The 13,173-nt window shown below is 37.5% G+C and overlaps 1 protein-coding gene across 2 annotated transcripts; it reads left to right on the forward strand.

Annotated features, from left to right (window-relative positions):
- Nucleotides 1–399: 399 nt before the first annotated feature.
- On the forward strand, nt 400–12,832 carry FUNDC1 (FUN14 domain containing 1). Of its 2 annotated transcripts, XM_060182522.1 has the most exons (6): nt 400–588; nt 1,392–1,548; nt 5,189–5,264; nt 10,264–10,392; nt 10,494–10,627; nt 12,382–12,832. In XM_060182522.1, exons 1-6 carry the CDS (start codon nt 561–563, stop codon nt 12,443–12,445), a joined length of 588 nt encoding a protein of 195 aa, XP_060038505.1. In that variant the 5' UTR covers nt 400–560; the 3' UTR covers nt 12,446–12,832. The 2 variants fall into 2 exon arrangements, with proteins under 2 accessions (XP_060038505.1, XP_007528284.1); XM_007528222.3 differs by lacking the exon at nt 10,494–10,627 and having other exon boundaries at nt 402–588.
- Nucleotides 12,833–13,173: the final 341 nt, after the last annotated feature.

Genomic DNA, 13,173 nt, shown 5'->3' on the forward strand with positions numbered 1-13,173 from the left:
GAGAGCAGATAAGTGAGTTCCAATTCCCTGTAGCAATGCGTTAGAAGAAGTTTCCAACCTCAGGAAAGTGTGGTGTTAACAATTTCCTTTCTCTCTCCCTCTCCCTCTCATGTCTTTCTGCTCAAGGGCTTGATTCTGGTACAGTATTAAAATGACAAACTATAGCTTTTCGCCTCGTTACCATTCTGTTACTTCACCTCACCTCCAAGCCGGAAGTCTCTTAAAAAACAAGATAACCAAATTAGATTAAGGAAATTCTACAGGGCGGGGGCGTGGGAAGCCAGCGTTGCGGAGGGCAACGGACTGCAACTCCCAGAAGCCCTCGCGGGGCCGCAATTGGCCCGCCTACTTTCACTCGCTCCCACCCCACCCCCGGAGCCTTGCGCTTGCTCAGAAGAGCCTGCGTGCGGGGAGTGGGGCGGGACAGGACTATGCGCCTGGAGAAGGAGGAAAAAAAAAAGACCATAGACTTCCACCTAGGCCTAGAGCGGCTCTTAAAGTACTAGGGGGGAGAGGAGGGCGGTTGGGGACCACCTTCAGAACAGGCCGCCGGCGGTATCATGGCGACCCGGAACCCCCCTCCCCAAGGTGAGCGGTTAGGGCCCGAAGTAGTACCTGAGACACAGCAAGCTCACTGCTCTCGACCTTGCTCCCGGGGCGCCTCTTCCTTTCCCTGACCCCAGGCTCCTGGGGTTCCTTTTTTTGTTTTGTTTTCATTGAGGCAGCTCTTTGGACTACCCCATCCAAACCATACTCTCCTATCTCCCACCCACTTGGGGGATAGTGACCCCCCATCTCCCTCAACACAGCCCCAACTCCTGCCTTCATCTCAGGCCCTTCACGTCCATCTTCAAATATATATATATATTTGAAAGTCTTGACTCCAAGTTTTTTTTTTTTTTTTAACTTGTCGGACCCCAACAGTTTGTCTAAGAGCAGGAACATCCCACTCCCAGCCCCCCTTTCTGCCCTTGTTGAAAATAGGACCCTGCTGTGACCCTGACATTACTGAGATTTTTAGGGGTGACCCTTGCTGTGAAACTGACCTACCTAATGAAATTGTGGTGTTTCTCTTTTTATTTTGGTGGGGGGGGGGTTTGACCTTTCACTGCTGTGAAATTTGGGCCTGACCTTTAGGTTTTTCTTTGAGGAACCCTTCACTGCATAACCCAGCCTTGGCTCTGGTCTAGAGGCCTTTGGAAAGGAGAGGCCCTAGTCTAGGATTGGGTTTAACGAATGCTATTAATTTTCATCTGAGCACTTTCTAGCTTTCGGCCCCAAGTAACAGTTGGAACATTAAAAAAAAAAAAAAAAAAAAAAAGGCCGTTTCTGACTTTAGGTTGACTCTAAATCAGTTTTGTGGTTTTTTTTTTTCATTTTGTGTTTTGAAGAGTATGAAAGTGATGATGACTCTTATGAAGTGTTGGATTTAACTGAATATGCGAGAAGACACCACTGGTGGAATCGAGTGTTTGGCCACAGTTCCGGACCCATGGTAGAAAAATACTCCGTAGCCACTCAGATTGTAATGGGTGGAGTGACTGGCTGGTGAGAACATCTCTTTCATTCAATTTCATTGGACTGCTGCCTTTTTTATACGTGGGTCAGTTATAGTAGCTCTTATCCACTGGCTGTCCACTTTTAATCCTACAAGAGGTCTCCCTGGGGGCTTTTCTTTATCATTAGGTAATCTCTCAGAGACTCAGTGTTGGGTTTTGGTAATCTCTTCCCTTTAATGCTCACCACTGTACTTTTGTTCCCTTTTTACCCTTCCTTTCATTCTTTATATACCTTCCTTACTACCAGTGGCTCTGGTTTGCTGATAGTGGGAAAGAGGAAGAAAAAAAAATATATATGTAAAGAGCGAACTGATTTTTACCTGTTCATTGCTTACAACTGGAAAACCTTTTAAGAACTCTCATGCTAGGACTGGTCTCCAGGATTGTCAGCCTTGGAGAGTGCGGTATAAAACTCAGTATAATACTGATAATGCAGGTTTGGATGATGGTTGTAGGATTTTGATTCTTTGTTGTAATTACAGGACCAATTTCTTACTCTAATAATACTGTGGAGTACATTAAGGGGGAGGGTTTAATAAACATTAATCCAGTTAACCAGTTAACATTTCAGTCCACATGCCTACAAAATTGCTAGTATCCATCTAATTATTCTTGCAATAAAAGATAAGCTAAATAGCAAGATCAGAAATAAGTTTGAATGGAGATTGGTTGGTGGGAATTGTGTGGAGTTGTACCCCTCCTACCCTATGGTTTTGTTAATTAATCCTTTCCTAAATAAAAAAAAAGAAATAAGTTTGACCCTTTCTTTTGAAGGTGTTCACAACGAGAATTTTTGAGGTTGGTGATGGTGCTTAACTTGTGAAGAATGCTTTTTCTTAGATGCCAATTCACATTCATGTTATCTTAATTTAAATACTTACACATTAAACTTCATAAGAGGTTCTTCCCCCCCCGCCCCCACCATAGCACTGTTCAACTCTAGTTTATGGTGGCGCCAGGAATTGAACCTGAGGCTTTGGAGCTTCAGGCTTGAGAGTCTTTTTGCATAACCATTATGCTAGCTTTCCCCCCCACCCCCGCCTGATTTTTTAATTTGTATTTTACTTGAGCCGTGGAACACTGCCTTCTTCTAAATGCCATTTTGTGGTAGAAACATTTGTTATGGTGATATGTGATGCAAGGGTGCAGTGATTTGTCTGTGGTGTGTACTTATTAATACTGCTTATGGAAAGAAAAAAAAAACACCTGCAATTAGGATCAGAGCCCTGGTTAAGGATTAAGTTCTCCACAGGCTGATTGTACCTTAATCCTCATAATTCAGAGTCTGGTTGTCTGCTTGAATAAGCTAATAACTTGTTGCCACACAAGTTATTAGTTTATATGAGACAGAACCTAAAGCACCATCTAAAAGGAGACTGAAAAAAAAAGGTAATTGAGAAAGAAAATTATCAAATCATTCTGTGCTTTCTTCTTGTAGGGCAAATTCAGTGAGAAGACCCATACATTTATAGGAATTTTACTTGATGAAACCTAGAGAGAGAACAGGGCGAGTTAGTAGATTCATTTTAGTAGCTTTTGTCATCAAGCAAAGGGTAGATTTGTTTGGGGCGCGCACTCCCTAGAATGTTATTGTCTCTGGCTGCTGTTTTGCCTCCTCCATCCTTTTAGGGGGCTGTGCTTCTGACTCTTTCTGAGAGACACTTTTTTTTTTTTTTTTTACAATAATAGCAGCTTTTGAATTATAGCCACGTGAAAGCTTATGACTTGTGTAGTAAGAGTAATATTATCACATAGGTGATTTGCATCTAAACATACTTTTAGATTGGGAGTAGCAAATACTTGCAACTTTCTTAGGGTATGAAATTGACGTAATATTGTGTTATACGTTAAGGAGGAATGTTTAAGTGACTTTGGCCCAACTAGATCATTCTGGAAGAGAATTGGAAGCTGATGAGATTATATTTAGCTGTAGTTGTAGAGGTTTTTTTTTTTTTTCTTATAAGTTAAAATGTACAAGATGAGTGTTCGCTAGCAATGATAAGGGGTTGTGAAGACTGTTTGGAAGGTTGTTGCATGGATCTGAGAGCAAAGTAATGATATCCTTGAGAATTGAATGAAGACAGTGTCCTGGAGAGAGAATATATAGAATTGGGAACCATTTGAACTCAAAAGGTGAAGAAGGGTAGAGTCTGAGATGAACATGAGGTGATGAATTTAAGAGTAGGGTATAATATGCCTTACATATTGGGGCCTTAAAACAGCAGCTGGTTCAGTTGGGCTGTTTGCTTTGGGGCATTTGGATATGTGGTTCTAGGCAATAGAGAAGCCCGCCATGTAATTGGAAATGGGAATTTTCCATTTAGGAAGCTGAATTAATTTCCCAGGGCTGTTGTAACAAAACCACAGACAATTTAAAACAAAAGAAATGTATCCTGGGCCTGTGGAGATAGCATAATGGTTATGCAAGCCTTTCATGCCTGAGACACCAAAGGTCCCAGGTTCAATTTCTAGTACTACCATAGACCAGAGCTGAGCAGTGGTGGTGGTGGGGGGGGGGAGATGAGGAATGTGTCCTCTCACAGTTCTGGAGGCTACAAAATTTAAAGATTTCAGCAAGGATAGTTATATCTCAGAGACTTAGAGGGAGAATTTGTCCATGCATTTCTCCTGATAACCTGTGGTTGCCAGCAATCCCTGGCATTCCTTGGATTACAGAAACATCATTTCCAGTTTTCCTTCTCTGTAATCACATGGCCATCTTCCCTCTGTGAATGTCTATGACATACTGGGTTTTTAAGAGTCATAATGGACTTAGGGTTCACCTTTCTTGAGTGTGGTCTCATCTTTCTCAATTACATATGCAGTTATTCATATACTAAATAAGGTCACATTCTGAGGTTTTGGTTAAGTGTTAGAATTTGGGGGAGGCACTATGCAAATCAGTGCAGAAGATTAGAGTTAGACATCTGGGATTCTTTGCATATTATTGATCTGGAATCCTGAAGGGAATATGAGTTTATCAAAGGAGAGAGTTACAAGGAAGTCTGGACTGAATTACAGCATAGATAATACAAAGCAGGTTTAACACAAGTAGATAAGGAATCCATGAGAAATATGATTTGAGATAGAATTTGAAGGTGGAACTTAAGTTCGATCTTACGGGACAGGAAAGCTTTAGATAGAACCCCCTAGAAGCAGAGAAATTGGTACTTGAGCAACAGTGATGACCTATTTGGAAAAGAATTGGTTTGGAGCAGAAGGTTTGGGTACAGTGGGATTTGGCCAGATGTGTGAAACATCTTGGCTGTATTAAAACAAAACAAATCATTTTTTTATTATGGGGTTTTCTAATTTATACAACGTAGAAAGAATAGAATACTAAGCCTCCGGGTACTCAACATTCTGTTTCAGTAGCCAGTCTTTTTTTTTCCCCCTATAAATTCTCCTCATCTTCCCTCAATTCCTTGTCTTAAAGCACATCTCCCAACAATTTAGATGATGTACTTTTGACCAGCCTTTCTAAGTGAAATCATACATTGAGGTGAACGTTTCAAGTAGGTAAGGGCCATTAGCAAAGAGATGAGAGGACACTCAGATTAGGAAAGCAATGTAGGAAAGAGTTTACAACACTGTTGATTGTGCTCATCTTCTGTCATTTCTTTCCAAAGGTGTGCAGGATTTTTGTTTCAGAAAGTTGGAAAACTTGCAGCAACTGCAGTAGGAGGTGGCTTTCTTCTCCTTCAGGTATGCCAGAGCTTTATTTAGGTCCTTATCTTTGCTTTCAGACATAGTAGCTTTTAGAAGTTCAGAAAGCCAAGTCTAGTAGCCATTTCACTCCTGTTCATTTTAATAAAAAAAATTGAAAATTTCTTTTATGCAAACACTGAGGTTTGAAAACTGGCATCTGTTATAAAAGACACTTTAATCATCTCTAAATTCTTTAAGCCTAGTGTGATTCCCAGCTATTAAAACTCAGGGTGCCTCATTATTTTTGTTATTTACTTAAATCCTCCCTGAAACATCTCCCTAGTGAAGTAAGCATTCCACTAATAATGTAATGTACTCATCCTAACCATTTAAAACATATATTTAGGGCGGGGCAGATAGCATAATGGCTGTGCAAACGACTTTCATGCCTGAGGCACCGGAGGTCCCAAATTCATTCCCCATACCATCAAAAACCAGATCTGAGCAGTGCTCTGGGGGGGGGGGCAAAAGGAAAAACTAAAAATTAAAGCAGAAACATATTTAAAAATTCATACAAATTGTATATAAAACTCAAGAGGTCTATTTCTTTCTGTTTCTTGGCCAATGCAGTTTTCTTCCCCAGAGGAAAATGCTGTTTGTAATTTATGACAGTTTTTTTTTTTTAACTAGAGAACCGTAATAATATAAAAAGTAAAAAAAAAAAAAAAAGGGTTTTTTTTTTTTTTTTTTTAAAAAACCCATCCATAATCCTATTTCCAAGGCAGGTGGATTTGAAATTTTAACTGTATTAATATTTCTGTAAGTATGAGTCTTAAAGATGATTTGCTGTTAGAAGATTTTATCAGGATATTATCTGGTATTCTTGTCTGTTGGCATATATATATATATATATATATTTCCAAAAATATAATTCCCTAGAGATCAAATATATTCAATCCAAAAATTGAAAATCTCTGAGAATGAGCATTAGTAACATTTTTAAAGATACAGAGAACTGATAGTTGAACCTGATTTAAGAAATGGTTGACGGGTGATACAGAGACCAAAATCTGACTTCACCATCTAAGCCATTGATCGTGTAATAACCAGTATCATTGTCATCAAGTGTAAAGGGGCTGGATTCATTTGCACTGAGCAGGATTTTTTGAAATATTTATTTTCTTTCTGTTTGTGACAGTATTGGCAATAATTGCCTGTTCTTTTAAGAGACAGGAAGGAATATGGCTCATATGTAAATTTAGTCTTTTGGATGAATATGCCAGTATTTCCTTCCACCAAAGAGAATCTTATGTAAGCTATTGTGACTTGAGTTTGTATAGAACCAAGAACATATTTAATTCTGTAGCTATTGTGTCAGGAACAACACAAACAGGTACTGGATGGAGACCGTTTCCTAAAATGTCATGCATTTCAGTCTGTTCTGCAGGCCAGTTTATCAAAATCCATTAAAGTCTACTCAGACTACACCAATTCAAATCCAGTTTGTCATTACCATCTCTTACTTTTCCGTGCCTGGTCCACATATTTTTTGAAGTCAAGAAGCAAAACACAGGATGTCTAAATCAAACTTATTTTCCCACAAATATGACTTGCCCTGAAAACTCTGGAAAATGAAATTAAGAGAAGAAATAAGAGTAACAAATTACTCTTTGGCTAGTTAGCTACTATTCTTAGGCCCATTTCCATTTTCTTAATGATAGATATTGGTTTTTTGGTAACTCTGTATTAAGTAGATATTTATTGTATTGTCATCTTAAAATAAATCGTGGTATATATATCTTAATTTACTGTTTTTTTTCTGAGTTATATGTGACTGGTTCATGGTGTTTAATACATGTACTAGGCTTATTACAGATTGGAGTAATCGTCTGTCTCCCTCAGTTCCCCCATTTTTTCCATCCCTTGAGGCAACCACTTTGAACTCTCAACTGATTTTGTGTGAGATGTATTTATATCTTCTTCTCTAAACAAGCTAATTGGACATTTCTCATCTTTCAGTCTGAGGTAATAAGCATTGACTTCTCATTACGGATTGTGAGACTTTAATCATTTATTAAACTCTGCTCTCCTCAAATTCTTATACAGTTCCTTTGTTTCTGTTCCCCTCCCCTCTGCATCATTCTGTATTGTTATTTCATAATTGTATTAGATCATTACTTGGAGTTTACTGAACACCTTGAAACCAGATTTATTGCTTTAACAATGCTTGGGAAGACTTTGACTTTTATTTCTCTAAATATTTGTTCCCTCCTTATTCTCTAGTTTCTTCTTGAATGTGACTTTTTTTTTATTAGTAATTTAATGGTGATTTACTGATTACAAGATAATAGGGGTAATAGTTCCACACTGTTCCTACCACTAAAGTTTTGTGCTCCCACTCCCCCAAGGCTAACCACCATAGTTCTCCCAAGGTCTTAGAGATGGGTTGGTTACCTTTTTTTTTTTTTTTTTTTTTTAACAAGTTCACATGTTTCAGTTCTCTGTGATTCAAACTATCCAGTAATTGTCTTTCACTTCCTTACTTTCGCACAGTCACCTTTGCCTTTTTTAATTGCCACATAGAATTCCATTGGGTATGTGTCCTATAACTTCTTTATCCATTCAGTCATCTGTCAATGGGCAGTTTGATTGCTTCCTTGAATGGAACTTTTCATTACACGATTTTTGCCTTTTTGACAATGTCCTCAGCTTTTGTTAATTTATTTCTTCAACATATTTTCCAGGTATTATAATTTCTAGTGATCTAGCTTCAAGATCACTGACTCTTTCCTGTCTTCTACTGTCTTTATTATTTTATTTTAATTTTATTTTTTATAGTGATTAACAAGATTATAAGATGTAGCAGTATAATTCTACTGCCATCTACTTTCTTCCATTAAACCTATCCAGTTACTGTTTATCAAATACTGTATTTTCCAATTCAGAAATTTTCATATGCTTCTCAGGTAAGATTTCTTTCTATTGTTTTTTTTTTTTTTAAGCATTGAGTGTAGTTATAATACCTTTTTAAAAATCCTGATGAGTCCACTGTTAGGGTCATAACATAGTATCTGTTGAATTTCTTTGTAGACTAGGTTACATTGTCCTGTTTTGTATTTGAGAGAGAGGGAGGGAGGGAGGGAGAGAGAGAAAGAGAGAGAGCGAGCGAGCATGTTTTCCCCACTGTAGAATGTTGACGCTTTGATGTTAGCTGGCAGTTAATTTGGTTAAACTCAAATTACAAACTCTATTTTATCTATGTTGAGTAGCAGCTAAGCTCTTAGTTGCCTTAGATGCAGATTGTTTGATTCTGTCCCATAATCATATGGTTCAGTACTTGGGTAGAGTTCACACTGAGAATTTGGGGCTCCTCTAATTCTCTCCTTGGTGGCAGCAGTGGTTGTCTTGGGCTCTGTTATCTGCTTCTTTGGTGTGTGTGTGTGGGGGGGAAATAATAGTTTACAGGAACTTCCTATTAATATTTTAGTCACTTGGCATTAAGATAAAGCCATAAAATTGGGCGACCTACCTTATATTGGTACCTTCTTTTAAGTTTCAACTCCCTTAATGATATGCTTGCTTTTGTTAAATCTGGAGCCCTGGTACTTTATCCAGGGTTTTTAGTTGTTCTATAGAAGAGGGCCCCTCATGGTCATCCTAACTTCCGTGTGCCTGTGACCCAAAGTGACCTGTCGACTAGGCAAGGAAAAGCTTTCACAGCCATTTGATTTAATCCTCATTCTGCTAAGGCTGGAGATTGAAGTGATAGTGGGTGAATAAATACAGGAAGAATTGCAAATAAATTCAGTGTTGGGTGCACATGTTGCCAAGCTCAGGGACCTGGGTTTAAGCCCTAGGCTCCCACATGTAGGAGGGAAACTTCACGAATGGTGAAGCAGTGTTTCAGGTGTCTCTCAATATAGTACAATCTCATCTTTTTAAATTACAGGGCAGAATTACAGTGAATATATATCCTGTAACTATCCTTTTTTCAGTTATTAGGCATTTAAGTTGCTTCTATATTTTGGTTATTGTTAATAATGCTGCTTTGCATTGAACTCTTCAGCATGAGGTCCTGAGTTCAATTCCTGGCAGCACATGTACCAGAGTGATGTCTGGTTCTTTCTCTCTCTCCTATCTTTCTCATTAATTAATAAGTAAAAATTAATTTCAAAAATGCAGCTATGAATGTAGGGAGTACATGGATTCTTTAAATATAGAGTTTTCATGTCCATTAGATATATGCATGGGATTGGTATTATTCCATTCCCAGAAAGAATTCCTAATTTGAGTCAGAGTTAGTGAAGAATATTTTTTAGACTATTTTGGATTTCTCTAGTGACCTAATAACTGACTTCTGATCCCTTGCAATTAAACACCTATTTAATTAAAAGATCTTTCCCCCCCTAAAAGGTGCTTTTAAAAAAATTAGCTATATAATTTGGGTATTGTCCATATCTTTTAATTTAAGTTTTGAATTCCAGAAACTATAATACATTATCATTCATTTTAAAAATCTTTTCCCATCATGTATTGTATTCTTCTTGACATCTAAGCATCTAAGCAATTCCTTCTGCTTAATAATTGGCTTTCCTCAGTTGATTCAAAGCTCTCTGATGGTGGAAGCCTGTGTTTCTCTTGATTCTAGTTTCTTTGGGGCCTAGAAGAAATACTTGGTACAAGTGAGTAAATTAGTGAAAGTATTGGTGATTGCTTACCTATATTAACTTTCTAGATTTCTTTTTTAAAATGTCATTTATTTAATATGATAGAAATTGAGAGGAAAATGGAAGATGGGGGGTCGGGGGGGAGAGAAAGAAAGAGACAGACGTGCAGCACCTCTTCACCACTCATGACAAAGCTTCTCCCTTGCAGGTGGGGACCAGGGACTTGAACCTGGGTCCTTGCACACTGTAATATGTGTACTCAACCTGGTGCGCCACCATTCAGTCCCCCTTTATAGATTTCTTGATACATAAATGTTCACATATTTCTGGGTGAATGATACACTCACAGTGCAGTTGGTGAGTTAGCCATTTTTATTACAATTGTTCAGGTTGCCAGTCACAGTGGCTATGTCCAGATCGACTGGAAGAGAGTTGAAAAAGATGTAAACAAGGCAAAACGGCAGATTAAGAAACGAGCAAATAAAGCAGCACCTGAAATCAACAACATAATTGAAGAGGTAAGACAATGTACATTGTTCATTCCCTCTTTTGAAAAGACATCTTGCTTAGTAGAAAATGTGACTAGGGGTTACTTTTTATTTATTTATTTTGCCAACAGGATTATTGCTGGGGTGAGAGACAGAGGAGGGAGAGAGGCAGAGAGGAGAGACACCTGCAGCCCTGCTTCACCACTCATGAAACTTACCCCCTGCTGGGGGGAACCAGGGGCTTGAACCTGTGTCATCACACATGGTAATGTGTGTGTGCACTCTTCTGGGTGTACCACCACTCAACCCCTACCTTTCTTCTTCTTTTTTTTTTTTTAAATGGTGTTTAGTCACGCTTAGAGTATGAAGTGAAATTTGGTAACATACCACACTTTAATCAATCTCTCTTCTTTAGGTGAAGTAGTTAGCATAGTTTCCCCTGCCCATCTCACAGCTTTGATTTACTTGTCAAAAAGTTCAATCGCGTTCATTCAGACTTTTTCCTCTTGGTTTTACAAATGTGTAGACAGGGACTGGGAAAGCTAAAATTGTCCATCTTCTTGAGGAGGAATAGTTTGAAAAACATGTTTTTTAATTTGATTATTTTTATTAGCATTTTTATGCATATTGTCTATTTATGAACATTTATGCATATTGTCCATTTTCTTGTAATTTATTTTGAACTGAATTGAATATTAACCTTTGCTTTAGTTCTACCCTTTTACCAGCCACAATTTTTTTTTGAAAATTTCAAATGACTTAAAAGTTGAAATACAAATGAATACTCAAATACTCTCAGCTGTTTACTACATTGTTCATGTTTTGAAGCATTTCCTTTATCTGTATGTATGATGTTTACACTTTTTACCAAATTGCTTGAGACATCATGACTTTTCATTCTTTTATAATAACTCTTCTCAAGCATACAGATAGTCTAATACAATTAAAGTTATCTTTTTTTACTAACAGTAAACCACAACTTTCCGACCAACTTAAAGTTATCCTTTTTAATAATATCCAAAAATAGTTTTTAATATGCAGTCCATATTTTTCTGCAAAATGTTTTTTGCCTTTCCCCCCTCCCAATCTAGAATTGTATGTTTTATTTGGCTATCATGTATCCAAAGTCTCCTTTATTCTTTCTTTTTAAATTTATTTTTATCTTTATTTATTGGATAGAGACAGCCAGAAATCAAGAGGAAGGGAGGGTGATAGAGAGGGAGAGAGATACCTGCAGCCCTGCTTCACTACTTGTAAAGCTTTCCCCCTGCAGGTGGGTTCGGGGGCTTGAACCCGGGTCCTTGTGCATTGTAATACATGTGCTTAACTAGGTGCACCACCACCTGGCCCCTTAGTCTCCTTTATTCTTAACCAATTTCCTTATTCCCCCCCCCCCCCCATATTACATGAGACTGAAGTATCAGCAGAATATTCCAGAGTTTGGCTTTGTATAATCATTTCTTCATAATTTTATTCAGATTAAACTTTTTACCAAGGTCATACTTTTTTTTTTTTAATCTTGTACATATTTTTCTTACTGGCTAGGCAAACTGTTTGTAACGTAAAATTGTTCCTGCTATGAGAATTTAATGACTTGTTGAATGGACCATTAATGTCTTCTTTTTGTTGTTGCTATCCATTTATCTCCTGTCTCAGTAGCCAAGGAGTTTTCTGGGCCTAGTGGGGCCTCTAAAACTCCTTGACTTTGTAATTATTAGTTCTGGCATCTTGTCTGGTGGTTGGTGCTTCAAGTAGTAGGTACTCAGTAATTTTGCCAAATACTTGTTGAATTGAACAAAATGGCCAAAATGTTCTTTACTACCTCTGGATTCATAAAGTAAAAGTTTTAAATTTGTATCTTTTCTCAATATGATTATATAGAGCAAATGATTGTGGCTTTTTAAGTGCACAATTCAGTGGCATTAAGTACATTCATACTTTTGTACTACCTTTGCTACTGTCCATTGCCCCCAACTTTTTCACCATCCTAAATAGATGTTTATGTTTATGATGTTTCAGGCAACAGAATTTATCAAACAGAACATTGTCATATCCAGTGGATTTGTGGGAGGCTTTTTGCTAGGCCTTGCATCTTAAGGCCATATCACAGTGGAGTCACCTGCGAGAAGATAAATGAATGGTGGTGACAAGGTGGTCTCTCAACATTACATACTGTGCCACATTCTCCAAGGAAATGCAAAACAGCTAGCTGGACTCACAACTTCACATTTTGTCATCTGAAGCTTGGCAATCTGTAGTATCTGCTATAAAACAACATGTATGGTAGGTGTACAGTAGTATTCCTGAGCAAACCATGGCTTTCATTTTTTTTTTAATTCACATTTGTTTAGAAATTAGCCTATACAGTAGTATCATTGGCTAAAGATATGGAAAGAAAAAAAATTCTGTTGAGTCATCCCTTAGTAAAAAACTGTTCTTGTTTTATTTAAATAAAGTGTTCTTCATTGTACTTTTTTAGTTTTAGTGCCATAATTTAAAATTTATATTATAGCTTCAACATTGGGGCTGATTTTTTTTTAAGATATGTTTACAGTAAGCTGACCAACTATAATGTCCTCTTATAGAAGGATTTAGAAATAGGATTGCTAAATATATTATTAAACAGATACAATACCAATTTTAAGTTGTCTTTTCCTACATTTTTTTAGTTTGCTTATATAATTAGTATACAATTTCAAATAAGACTCTTCCAAGGAAATACATGTCTAAAGTTCTTTTGTCAATATCTGTAGCTGTAAAATCTTGTATATCAATTTCCTATTTATTTTCATTAACTTATTAACCCTAGCA

This window comes from Erinaceus europaeus, chromosome X (assembly GCF_950295315.1).
Source record: "Erinaceus europaeus chromosome X, mEriEur2.1, whole genome shotgun sequence".
NCBI lineage: Eukaryota > Metazoa > Chordata > Mammalia > Eulipotyphla > Erinaceidae > Erinaceus > Erinaceus europaeus.